The 14,455-nt window shown below is 46.0% G+C and overlaps 1 protein-coding gene across 1 annotated transcript in view; it reads left to right on the top strand.

Annotated features, from left to right (window-relative positions):
• Positions 1-14,455, top strand: part of LOC126259506 (glucose dehydrogenase [FAD, quinone]-like) — a 175,311-nt gene that overhangs the window by 134,594 nt on the left and 26,262 nt on the right. Inside the window, exon 2 of the mRNA XM_049956355.1 lies at positions 4,523-4,878. Within this exon, the coding sequence (XP_049812312.1) occupies positions 4,523-4,878 (356 nt within the window). The remainder of the gene's footprint in view (positions 1-4,522; positions 4,879-14,455) is intronic.

Genomic DNA, 14,455 nt, shown 5'->3' with positions numbered 1-14,455 from the left:
TCGTCGATGTCCATCTTCAGTCGTTCTTGTAACTCCTGCATTTCCTTCTTCAAATTATATTCCATCTTCATTTGTGATGTTTTGATCTCTTGTAAATCTTCCTTTAGTGATTCTCTTGTTTCTTGTGAACTCTTCTCTAACGATGCGTTAGTTTCTTGTAAACCCTTCTCTAGTGATTCTCTGAGACCTTTCTCTAATAATTCTCGGGATATTCTTCCCTCTTCTCTAGTTTCTTGTAAATCTTCCTTTAGTGATTCTCTTGTTTCTTGTAAACCCTTCTCTAATGATTTGGCCCCCTTTAGCAACTCTGCTAACATCCACCGCATATCTGCATCCTCTGAAATTGGCTTATCTCTCGTCGTTTGTCTCGGTGTCTCGGGATAATTAGTTGAATGTGCTGATGGGCTTCCTAATGACAATCCACAATCACTGATTCCCGAATCATCTCTGTCTTCCTGTCCTATCCCTTTCCTTTCAACTACTGCCTCACAGACCTGCTTATCTTCCGTAGACATGTTTGGTTTATTTTCAATACACAGGCAAGTAATACAAAAATAGCCTCTAATAACCCAAAACACTCCTAATTACCATTAAACTAATCAAATAGTACCTGCAATCCTTTCAGTTAATCCCCAAAATGATACTACATGCATGAGTACCGAACATCACAACTCTCAAAAACCTATTAATTTCCAATAACAATTTCCACATACACAGTTTATGTAAAAATGTTTTAAACAAGATAATCACAACACTCACAAAATCTATAAATGTAAAATCCCCAAAAACAATTACCATTTAGTCAGTGTAGTGTGCATAAATAAGCATGCTATATTTCAGAGTATGTTTCGCAAATTCTTCGGAAATTACCGCAATTTAGCACTTTTCCTAATGTAAATATCAGTTAAAAACTGTTTATTTATCGCGAATACTGCACACTGCAATTTACTGTTATGTCAACCAGTCGTCTTCACTCACCAACTGACGTTACCGCGAGTCGCGATGTTTTGACGTTTGAGGTGGGCGTGGCGCTGCACTGCGCCGAAGCTCGCGTGAAGTTGAAGATCTGCTACAAGACGACGTAGTTCTCCGTCGGCCGCTCCGTGGCGCTGCAGGCGGGCTAGTTTGTAGTTTGGCCGCTCGTTTGGCGCTCGTTGTCTCGAAGTCGCGTTGCTCCGTGGTAGGATGTCGTGTGAAATCACCTTGCGGATCGAAGCTCTTTGGTGCAACTGCTACACGGGTCTGCGTGACGTCACTCAATAATTGCGTCGCCACAACACATTGTCGTCAGCATAACAGTTTATGGCTCCACACGAAGCCGTCCGATTTTCACTGTTCAAAAAGCAATTTCAGTCGAAATACTACCGCTAAACACTTTTTTAACAACTTTTGTGACGAAATCTTGGCTCGTTTCGCTATTTTATTGTTCACACGTGTCTTTCTTTAGTGTTCACTTTTCACAGTTTTTCGTGCGGATTTACGCATTTGCACATTATAACACAGTTTATTGGAACTATATTCTTATTTACTATGGCAAGAGAAAAAACAGTTTAATCACAATCATAGGATGCTATTACTTCGCATTGTTCAAAAAAATGCACTGTTCCTTGTCGCGATTTTAAAGTTTATGCACTGTCCCGATCTAAATTGAAAAATTAATTTTCTCGCATTAAACAAGGTAAATTATCTATTGTTCTTTACTATTCGGCCGAAAATTGCACTAGTCCTTTCACAGTAAGCCAAGGGTGTAACACTCCCTTATATTTTGGTGTATCCACTCGTTCGCAGATCTGAATAGCAGCCCACATAAGTATTAATTAATATGACCGTGTACCTAATGGGGCTGGCAATCGGATTGGACTGCTTGGGAGTTGTTACATTCCATTCTGTCCTTCTCAAATGCTGTAATAATGAAATGTCTGGTGGCAACAGAACAACAACACAGCTTCACTAATCAAGACCTATATTCGTATCAAAAACACAAAAATAAGGAGACAGCCACTGCCTTCGTCATACACTGTTAATAACGGCTAATCTCAGCACAGGTTTCTTCGTTACTCGTAATCGTCACACGCAAAATCCAATCACTGTAATCCAACACTGTAATCCAAATAATGCCGGCACAGTAGACGCGGAATCTCAATAACGGCACATAAATATCACTGAAATCACTATGTTAATTAAACTTTCTCACTTTCCCGTATAATACTAACACAAAGGGGTTAAACCACGGCGATGGCCACTCCCTTTGTCGGTAATTTCATGAATCAACAACTGCTGGCTTCAGCCCAGCTCTCTGCCCGCCTCGCGGGAACCTCCAACACACACTACTGACTCGCGCTCTCGCGACCCAACACACTATCGATAGTTGCCCTGTCGACCTGTTCTGATGCAAACTTAGTAGTAAGGGCCTGCGGACCCCTTACAGGGTCGAGGGTGTGTGATGTAAACGGTCGGACACCCGCGGGCTCGTGGCGCTACGCATGTCTGGTTATAACGTGCACGCGAGGGAGAGCAGATGATCATGTGTCATCACGCGATGTCACGGCGACGTCCTCTGGTGTTGTGATATGAACTAAGTCACTTGGTCTACAGAGCTGGCTTGGAACACAGTGGGTGCCGTCATCTTGAATAACTGTACCTGCGTCGTGATTGGACATCAGGAGAGTGCCCTCTGGTGGCATTGATATTAATTAAGCCAGTCGGAGGCCAGACTCAGTGGCGAACACATCTGCCTGAAATTCATTAACTAATAAAGGGAAGTGCATTTTTCTAGGTGTGACACATTATCTTGTTGGAATTTGGACTTTCCGCCATTTCCTGGGGTATGAGGGTTTAGGGTGTGGAGGTAGGCAAGTTGACCTTCTTCCTGCCAAAATTCAAATGTCCCGCCAAAATACGCCATCTTGGATGACTTCATGGTGGTGTTCTCTGGTGGCGACGATATTAACTAAGCCAGTTGGGCTCTAGAGCTCCTGGCGAACACACATGTTTGAAAGTGGTTAAATAATGAAGACAAGTACATTTTTCACACCATTTGTCTTGGTGTGAAACATTATCCTGTTGGTATTTGAAATTCCCACCATTTTTCGGGTCGACCGGGGCGTGGCACTTTCGAACCAAAATTCAAACTTCCCGCCAAAATCCGCCATCTTGGATGACGTCACCGCTGCCATCCTGGATGACATCATCGCTGCCATCTTGGAGAACGGCACTTTGGTGTGGTACTCAGGTTGTTCCAATACTTATGTGATAATATCAAAGAAGGCTCTGGCCAAAACTCCATATAGTTTTATCGTCTTGTTATGTTGCTGCTTCCATTTGTTGGCATGCTTCAAGCACATGAGAACATGGAATCGATGGGTTCTGGCAGGCACAATAAACGTCATGCACGATATGAATGGCATCACGCAATTAGTGTCTGAAATGACAGACATATTGTTCATTTTCCCGAACAGGATCGTACACTGACTTCAATTACTTTGTGAGAGGAAACGAACATTTTTGCAGCGAGACAAGAGTTCACACAGATGGTGCTATGACCCCTAGAGCACCAAGGCCTGTCAGATTTTCTTCAGGCAGCAGCGTATGGTGGCGCAACCGAGATTGGTGCGTCTGACGATAATAGTGGCCACTTGTTTGGCACCACGATGACTTTTCAGACTAGTTTTGAATTTACGTGCAACATCACAAAGGACAAATCCGTGGGTGCAGGCTCAGAGGAGAATAGGCCTTGGCAGATCGTATTCGACATATTGGAACTGGGCCAGTATTTGGAATGATAGCATGGGGTGCCAACGAGCTCAAAAAATGATCACCTCCAAATCGCACTGCAGGTAATCTGGACTGGAGTCACTACATTTATGACGTTTAAAGTGTCGGCCGTGTTGATCTGACATATCTCGGTAAAGAGATTGTTTGACTATTGTCCCAGCCAGCACGCCATCATAACCTATCCCTGGTTAAAGTTATGTAGACATTGATTGCCACTGTACTGTCATGTCGCCACCACTCGTCAATATCTATAGTTAATGTCTGTGTTATGGACTTGTAAAGCAGCACAGAATACGGGGATAGTTCGAATCAATATCCAGCCATGTTAGATGCATAGTTGTGGCCAGATGTGGCAACCCTGTGTAATAAATCTCGCATCTTGTATACACCGAATCACCTACCAATTTGATAATGTACTATTCTTGCAGTGCTATAAGTGCAACAACTAAAACTTCTTTAATTACTGTCCCATCTGGCACTGTAATTATAATGTCAAGCAGTGTCATTTTGTCTATGTACTACATAGTACTTTAAATTTGTACAAATAATTCGGGTAAGCATCATACAGGTTGATGTTACACATATATTTTAGGTTTTTGGTCGATTAACGGAGAACAATGAACACCTCGCAGTGTGTGAGGCTGTGCACTTTCACGTCAAGCTCTGTCGAAATGGTTTCAAGAAATTAAGCAAAAAGTTGAATCTGGAGATTGTATTAGGAAATTTAATTTTTTGCATCGGTTGACAGGCAGGGAGACGTGGATGCAGCTGCAGTGGGCAGGAACCGCGGCCGCCCCGCGGTGGTCGGCGGAGACGGGCACGTGTGCCCTGGGCGGCGGAGCCGGCGCGCTGTTCGCGCAGTTGTTGGCAACCCTGGCGCACGCACAGTGCGCGCTGTCGGACCGCAGCGCCTACCCGCCAGAAACAGGGCGCCCACTGCCGGAGTACGACTTCGTGGTGGTCGGCGCCGGGTCGGCCGGGTCGGCGGTGGCCGCCCGCCTCTCGGAGAACCCCGACTGGACGGTGCTGCTGCTCGAGGCCGGCGGCGACCCGCCGCCCACCACCGACGTCCCGGCCCTGTTCCTCGCTCTGGCGAAAACGGAGGTGAGCAGTGCCGCCGCCGCTGTTCCAGCTGCAGGGTGCGCACGTTGTGCTCCAGCTCCGTCAGCTCTGCCTTCGCTCTAGCCACTCTCCTACGATTACCACGTAGAAAAGGAAAATACACTGATCAGCGAGAACGTTATCGTCACCGATTCACTGTCGATATAAACCCGTCCGGGGAATAGCGATGTCACCTGGTGAGGAATAACTGCTAGTTAGGCACACTCACGGTCAACGTAGTATCAGTGACCTCGATGTCCGTTTGTAGAATGGGGAAGGTACGAGATCCATCTGAATTTGACCGAGGGCATATTGTGGTGGCCCGGAGGCTCGGCCGGAGCATTTCGGAGTGTTCGGGGAGTGGTATCGTGAGTGTCTTCGGCACGTGGCGAAACAGAGGTGAAACCACACCCGGACATCATCTCGTAGGACGACCGACCCTCATTACAGATATCAGATGTTGTAGGCTCGGGAGACTAACAGAACGGGACACGTGGTGAACTGTGGCGAACTAACATCAGAATCGATGCACAGAGTGCAAGTGTGTCTTAACACACTGTGCACCCAACACTACTAATGATGGGCCTCCGCAGATGACGATCCGTGTGTGTGTGTGAATACTAATGTCAAGACATACGCAGCCAAATCAGTGCTATATGTTAGTACTGGGGCAAGGCCAGTTCTTGTGCAAACTACCGCTATCCGAGATGGCGGCGACGACGTCATCCAAGATGGCGGCTGTGACGTCATCCAAGATGGCTTTTGGCGGGAAAGTGCCATACCCCCCTCCCCTCCCCCAGAAAACTCACAGGAAGTTCAAATTCCAAAAGGCTAATGCATCACACCAAGGTTATCTCTACTAACCTAAAAAAAATCGCAGGTAGATAGATCGCTCGGGCTACCTCCTCTAACCTGTCACCCGACTGCCAACTCTTCCTATGAATTGGCGCCAATTTGAATTTTGGCAGTAAAGAAAGGTCAATTTGCGTATCTCCACTATGCTACGGCGAGAAAGAGAGGTTACCTCCACTAACCTAAGTCACCTGACCGCCCCCTCCACCTAAGGGAAAAGACCAGTGCTGGACATAAGTCTTTATTTTGCATGCACCAGTCCTAATTTAAACAATTTCAAGCAGCACAGCCATCAAGTGTGTTCACCACGAGGTCCAGACTCCAACTTAGTACACAGTACCACCACCAGAGGGTGCTCTCATCTGTGACATAATCCGAGATGGTGAGAGGGAAATGGCGGACTCAAACTGACCTATCGCCGATCCCAGCTGCGTGAGACGCAGCAGCAGCACCTGCCCTCGCAGTGCCGCAAGCCCTCTGGCGCCCATGTGCAACTCACCTGGCAGAAGAAGACGAAGAATGGCATCTGTCTCCCACCTCACCAGTCGGTAAGGGTGAAACCAGTCCCCGGAAGCCATTGCCGCAGCCCGGTTGTTACCACCGACCGTCACCGCCTCCGCCTCAGACAAGTTGCCGCAGCCATCAATGAAAGGTGTGCGTACCGAGCTGCATATGCCTCCTAATAGCTGAAGCACCCTCACCAGCCCCATCGTCGACAGGATGGGCTCCTAATTGTAGGAGTAGTACTACTGATATTAATTGTCCTATGGCTTGGGGTAGTGCTCTCCCCCATCCTATTGATATTGAAGGACATCAGAATAACTGTATAATGACCCCTATAGAATACTCAGCAGTTCCTATGGCTTTTGAGGGGTGCATCTCAAGCACAAGGATTAAGAATCTGGGAGGGGGTACTGCGACCTGGTCGGGTTTTTGGATGTGTGCCACCCTGTCTTGGAGACCGAGCTCCTCAAAGTCTTAGAAGATCTGAGATTTAACGCCATTAAATGCAGCACAGCACTGTGCTGTGCTAAACATCCAGGTGATACTGAGGGTACAACTCTGCACTATACATGGGGTGATAATGGCGTTATTTCTCAGAGCACATCAATTGCTGAGTGGTATCATGAATCCACCTCGAGCACTATTATGGACCAATTTTCCGAGATGGAAGTACGTGGGTCCACTAAAGCGCTCAGCCATATACCACACCTTGATATCCATATACATGCCTGTGATCTGGTAAATGGAGGGTCCAGTTATATTAAGCTCCCTAAAGATATAACAAACAAGAATGCATGCATTAATGTCCAAAATCGGTATGATAATGCTTATTTTGCAGGGTCCTGGCTAGCAAAAGAAATATTAAACATTCGTAAGAGTTATAACTTTGATGGTGTAGAGTTCCCAGTAAAGATATAGTACATACATATATTTGACGCCCAGGATACCGGCATATTGGTTCACGTTTATGGTCTGCAGAAGAAAAGCAAGTCAGATGAGCAAGACAAGCACACCGTCATTGGCCCTCTCCATTTCTCAAAATTTGCAGGTGAGTGGGAGCTGCATGTGAACATGCTGCTCTTCTCTGAAGGTGATAATTATCACTATGTTTGGATCAAAGACATGTCCTGACTCCTTTCCTCCCAACTAAATAAACTGAACTATTTTTCATCAGAAGAGTTATTAGTGATACATCTATAATATTGTGCTTCCAAGGACCCTGTATGTGTTATTATGCCTGCAGAGGGTAATAACTTCATTAAATTTCAAAATGCCCACCACCAGCAGCGATATCCGTTTGTAGTGTGTCCCTACTAGCTGCTATTACTCGCTGTGAAGGGAACCCCTTAGTCTCACATACAACCTTCACACACAAACACATACCTTATGCGTCGGCATTCAAAGTTGTATGAAGATGATTCTAAACTTAACCGCTACAAGTCTTATGTCAGTGACGAACCTGTGGTTTGGCTCCTCACTGAGCTTGAAAAACTTTCATGGGAAGTGGATAAGCTCTACGGCACCACCATTCCCGTGACCAAATCAAAGGAAGATGATCATTTGCATGAAAAGGCGGTTAATACTCATATTTCTGGGCTACCGTTAGACAGAAAAACGGAATCTCCCCATAGAGGTCATTGCCATCTTACGAGAAAGTTCCACAGTGCAGCTCATAACGCATGCAGTTTTAAGTATAAGTTATTACAGCACATACCTGTCTTTTTTCATAATTTGAGTGAGTATGACACTCATTTTCCCATTGAGCACTTGGCTAGTTTCGGTATGATGAATGATCGGGTCAGTGCCCTCTCTTGAAGTGTTGAGAAGTACATTTATTTCTCAAAACTAATGATGCCAATAATTACTTTATCCCAGAATGAGACGCATATCACTCGATCTGCATTTCCTGATGAGGAAAAGGTCCAACTGGCGACTAGGAAAGGAGTTTTCCCATACAAGTTAGTTGACTGCATGGAAAAATTCAATGCAACCAGGCTTCCCAATATATCTGCATTTACAAGGCGATGCTGTAACTATAGCAGATTATGAGCATGCCGTGAATGTCTGGTGGGAATTCAACATCCCCAATTTGGGAGAATATGCAAGACTATACATGGACAGAGACATGCATTTGCTTGCAGATGTTTTCGAAAGGTTCCGGAGTGTATGTATGGCCATGTACTCTCTGGATCCCGCCTTTTATGATATGACAACTGGGTTATCCTGGGACGCTATGCTAAAAAAATGGGGTGCAGCATCGAACTTTTGACTCATGCTGCAATGCTTCTATGTTTTGAGCGCGGGATCTGCGGGAGACTTCGTCAATGCGTTCACAGGAATGCCAAGGCAAATGATCCACGGATGGGTGTCGGGTGTAACACATCCTTTCATTTGAGTTACATTATGTGCTTATATGGGGACACCCTGATGCAGCCACTGCCACTTGGTGGGTTTCGATAGGTGCCCAAAAACGAATTGAAGGGATTAGGTGGAAAAATAATGGGTCTTGCAGCCTATTCTGATGTTGGGTATGTGCTTGAGGTAGACATTACATATCCTAATAATTTGCGTGGAGAGACAAGCGACTTGCATTTATGTCCAGAGCAGCCAATTCCGCGAGGAAGCACCATCCATAAACTGTTGGCTTCTGTTGGAGATAAGCAGAGCTACACTATTGATTATTATAACCTCCAGCAATGCCTCAGCTTAGGGCTGAAGATTGTTAGAATCACCCGGGCAGTCTCCTTCAAGCAGTCCCCATGGTTGAAGGAGTATATTGAACTAAGTACCGAAAAGAGGGCAGTCGCGAGTGATGATTTTGAAAAAGGTTTTTATAAATTATGAACAATCCCATGTTCGGGAAAACTATGTAGAATGTAAGAAATGCACGGGATATTTTGATTAGAACCGTATAGGAAGGGCGTTATGGCGTGAGAAAGTGTATCGCCAAGCCAAATTTTAAGCGTGCCACCATCTTCAATGAAAACGTTGTTCCTGTGGAAATGTCAAAGACTGCAGTAGAGTTTATGAAGCCTGTTTATTTGGGTATGTGCTTACTGGATATCACCAAATTCTACATGTATCACTTCCACTACAAGTTTGTAACACCTCATTTTGTAGAACCAAAGTTGATTTATGTAGATACAGGCAGCTTTATCTACTGGATCAAGAACTGTAATCCATATGAAGTAATTAGGTGCCACTGTAAAGAATTCGACACATCTTCTTGTGAGGTCGATAATCCTTACAGTATTGTTCCTAAGAACAAGAAGGTTATCGGTGTCATGAAAGATGAGGTGAGTACCGATTCTAGAGTTTGTGGGATTGAGGTCCAAAATGTATGCATATCGTACAATAGACGGGGGCACTCAGAGGTAGGCAAAGGATCTTAGAAGTGCGGCATCTCGAGCTCTGAAGGTTGAAGACTATTTGCAGTGCTGTATGGTCGCAGCGTTCAAGGCGCTCCTCCATGCATTGTTCGGCAAACTAGTACTCCACTGCGACGTCATGAAGTGTTCACTGTACTGCAGTCTAAAGTCGGATTGTCTCCTCATGACAATAAAAGAGTAATGTGTGAGGATAGAGTGGAAACCGTCCCATTCTCACACTATATATTTGAAGCAAAAGTAGGAATGGAGACTCTGATTGAGAGATTGAGAGAGAATGAGTGTGTGAATGGGGTGAGGGGTATTTGCATCAAATAGTATGGCTCTTTTATCATAATGTAATTATTGGTTGTGTGTGTGGTGTGACTGTGTGTGCGTATGTGGGGTTGTAAAAATATGTATGAATGTGTGCATATGTGTGTGTGTGTGTGTCTGTGTGTCTGTGTGTGTGTGTGAGTGTAAAATATGTATGAATGTGTAAATACATCTACTTTTATACATATACAGGGTGTTACAAAAGGTATGGCCAAACTTTCAAGAAACATTCCTCACACACAAATAAAGAAAATATGTTATGTGGACATGTGTCCGAAAACGCTTAATTTCCATGTTAGAGCTCGTTTTAGTTTCGTCAGTATGTGCTGTACTTCCTCGATTCACCGCCAGTTGGCCCAATTGAAGGAAGGTAATGTTGACTTCGGTGCTTGTGTTGACATGCGACTCATTGCTCTACAGTACTAGCGTCAAGCACATCAGTACGTAGCATCAACAGGTTAGTGTTCAACACGAACGTGGTTTTGCAGTCAGTGCAATGTTTACAAATGCGGAGTTGGCAGATGCCCATTTGATGTATGGATTAGCACGGGGCAATAGACATGGCGCGGTACGTTTGTATCGAGACAGATTTCCAGAACGAAGCTGTCCCGACAGGAAGACGTTCGAAGCAATTGATCGGCGTCCTAGGGAGCACGGAACATTCCAGCCTATGACTCGCGACTGGGGAAGACCTAGAACGACGAGGACACCTGCAATGGACGAGGCAATTCTTCGTGCAGTTGACGATAACACTAATGTCAGCGTCAGAGAAGTTGCTTCTGTACAAGGTAAAGCTGACCACGTCACTGTATGGAGAGTGCTACGGGAGAACCAGTTGTTTCCGTACCATGTAGAGCGTGTGCGGGCACTATCAGCAGCTGATTGGCCTCCACGGGTACACTTCTGCGAATGGTTCATCCAACAATGTGTCAATCCTCATTTCAGTGCAAATGTTCGCTTTACGGATGAGGCTTCATTCCAACGTGATCAAATTGTAAATTTTCACAATCGACATGTGTAGACTGACAAGAATCCGCACGCAATTGTGCAGTCACGTCATCAACACAGATTTTCTGTGAACATTTGGGCAGGCATTGTTGGTGATGTCTTGATTGGTCCCCATGTTCTTCCACCAACGCTCAATGGAGCACGTTATCATGATTTCATACGGGATACTCTGTGCTGCTAGAATATGTGCCTTTACAAGTACGACACAACATGTGGTTCATGCACGATGGAGCTCCTGCACATTTCAGTCGAAGTGTTCGTACAGTTCCCAACAACAGATTTGGTGACCGATGGATTGGTGGAGGCGGACCAATTCCATGGCCTCCACGCTCTCCTGACCTCAACCCTCTTGACTTTCATTTATGGGGGCATTTGAAAGCTCTTGTCTACGCTACCCCGGAACCAAATGTAGAGACTCTTCGTGCTCGTATTGTGGACGGCTGTGATACAATACGCCATTCTCCAGGGCTACATCAGCGCATCAGGGATTCCATGCGACGGAGGGTGGATGCATGTATCCTCGCTAACGGAGGACATTTTGAGCATTTCCTGTAACAAAGTGTTTGAAGTCACGCTGGTACGTTCTGTTGCTGTGTGTTTCCTTTCCATGATTAATGTGATTTGAAGAGAAGTAATAAAATTAGCTCTAACATGGAAAGAAAGCGTTTCCGGACACATGTCCACCTAACATATTTTCTTTCTTTGTGTGTGAGGAATGTTTCCTGAAAGTTTGGCCGTACCTTTTTGTAACACCATGTATAAAAGCACCATGTGCTTGAAAAATAAATAAATACAAAAATTATTATGTGCTGGAAAATAAAAAAAAATTATTGTGACTTCATTTATATATAAGCACAATGTATCAAAAATAATATTATTGTGTCTCTTTCGTTATCCATGTGTGGGTGTGTAAATAGAGTAGTGTTTAAGCTTCACCTCCTGCTAGCCATCCAGTCAGAGTAGTTTTATCTCCATCCAAATATTTATTTCCTTTTGTACAGCTATTTGCATTGGACACTTTAGAGCCCCCAATTAATTGTTGTTAAAGTATTTCAGCTGTCTGTGGTGGAAAATGTCTGGAGCCACCCAACTAAAAAAATATTTGGAGCTGCTCAGTTAAGTTGGAACCATCCAATTAAATGTTGTTGATGTTATAAAGTATTTCAATGATAAATGTATATTTCACACACACACACACACATATATATATATATATATATATATATATATATATATATATATATATATATATATACTCCTGGAAATGGAAAAAAGAACACATTGACACCGGTGTGTCAGACCCACCATACCAGCTCCGGACACTGCGAGAGGGCTGTACAAGCAATGATCACATGCACGGCACAGCGGACACACCAGGAACCGCGGTGTTGGCCGTCGAATGGCGCTAGCTGCGCAGCATTTGTGCACTGCCGCCGTCAGTGTCAGCCAGTTTGCCGTGGCATACGGAGCTCCATCGCAGTCTTTAACACTGGTAGCATGCCGCGACAGCGTGGACGTGAACCGTATGTGCAGTTGACGGACTTTGAGCGAGGGCGTATAGTGGGCATGCGGGAGGCCGGGTGGACGTACCGCCGAATTGCTCAACACGTGGGGCGTGAGGTCTCCACAGTACATCGATGTTGTCGCCAGTGGTCGGCGGAAGGTGCACGTGCCCGTCGACCTGGGACCGGACCGCAGCGACGCACGGATGCACGCCAAGACCGTAGGATCCTACGCAGTGCCGTAGGGGACTGCACCGCCACTTCCCAGCAAATTAGGGACACTGTTGCTCCTGGGGTATCGGCGAGGACCATTCGCAACCGTCTCCATGAAGCTGGGCTACGGTCCCGCACACCGTTAGGCCGTCTTCCGCTCACGCCCCAACATCGTGCAGCCCGCCTCCAGTGGTGTCGCGACAGGCGTGAATGGAGGGACGAATGGAGACGTGTCGTCTTCAGCGATGAGAGTCACTTCTGCCTTGGTGCCAATGATGGTCGTATGCGTGTTTGGCGCCGTGCAGGTGAGCGCCACAATCAGGACTGCATACGACCGAGGCACACAGGGCCAACACCCGGCATCATGGTGTGGGGAGCGATCTCCTACACTGGCCGTACACCACTGGTGATCGTCGAGGGGACACTGAATAGTGCACGGTACATCCAAACCGTCATCGAACCCATCGTTCTACCATTCCTAGACCGGCAAGGGAACTTGCTGTTCCAACAGGACAATGCACGTCCGCATGCGTGTTTGGCGCCGTGCAGTTGAGCGCCACAATCAGGACTGCATACGACCGAGGCACACAGGGCCAACACCCGGCATCATGGTGTGGGGAGCGATCTCCTACACTGGCCGTACACCACTGGTGATCGTCGAGGGGACACTGAATAGTGCACGGTACATCCAAACCGTCATCGAACCCATCGTTCTACCATTCCTAGACCGGCAAGGGAACTTGCTGTTCCAACAGGACAATGCACGTCCGCGTGTATCCCGTGCCACCCAACGTGCTCTAGAAGGTGTAAGTCAACTACCCTGGCCAGCAAGATCTCCGGATCTGTCCCCCATTGAGCATGTTTGGGACTGGATGAAGCGTCGTCTCACGCGGTCTGCACGTCCAGCACGAACGCTGGTCCAACTGAGGCGCCAGGTGGAAATGGCATGGCAAGCCATTCCACAGGACTACATCCAGCATCTCTACGATCGTCTCCATGGGAGAATAGCAGCCTGCATTGCTGCGAAAGGTGGATATACACTGTACTAGTGCCGATATTGTGCATGCTCTGTTGCCTGTGTCTATGTGCCTGTGGTTCTGTCAGTGTGATCATGTGATGTATCTGACCCCAGGAATGTGTCAATAAAGTTTCCCCTTCCTGGGACAATGAATTCACGGTGTTCTTATTTCAATTTCCAGGAGTATATATATATATATATATATATATATATATATATATATATATATATATATATATAATTTTTCTCGTTAAGTTGGAGCCACTCAACTAATTAATTATTTCACGGAAAATAGCTACTTCAAAACAAAAAAACAAAAAAATTAGGGCCAACTAGTTAAGTAGGAGAATGTTAATTCACAGAGCAGCTCTGGCTCTGAGCACTATGGGACTATGCATCTATGGTCATCAGTCCCCTAGAACTTAGCACTACTTAAACCTAACTAACCTAAGGACATCGCACAACACCCAGTCATCACGAGGCAGAGAAAATCCCTGACCCCGCCAGGAAACGAACCCGGGAACCCGGGCGTGGGAAGCGAGACCGTTACCGCACGACCACGCAGAGCAGCTCTGTGCAGTATAGTATGCTTGGATGGAATTTTAATAGTAATAGTATTTAATGTGTAAGTAAGTTAGTCAATGTGTGGTGTCACCGCTAGACACCACACTTGCTAGGTGGTAGTTTAAATCGGCCGCGGTCCATTGGTACATGTCGGACCCGCGTGTCGCCACTGTGTGATCGCAGACTGAGCGCCACCACACGGCAGGTCTCGAGAGACG

The sequence above is a fragment of the Schistocerca nitens genome, chromosome 5 (assembly GCF_023898315.1).
Source record: "Schistocerca nitens isolate TAMUIC-IGC-003100 chromosome 5, iqSchNite1.1, whole genome shotgun sequence".
Taxonomy (NCBI): domain Eukaryota; kingdom Metazoa; phylum Arthropoda; class Insecta; order Orthoptera; family Acrididae; genus Schistocerca; species Schistocerca nitens.
Note: the sequence above shows the minus strand (reverse complement) of the source record. Positions and strands in the feature narration are given on the sequence as shown.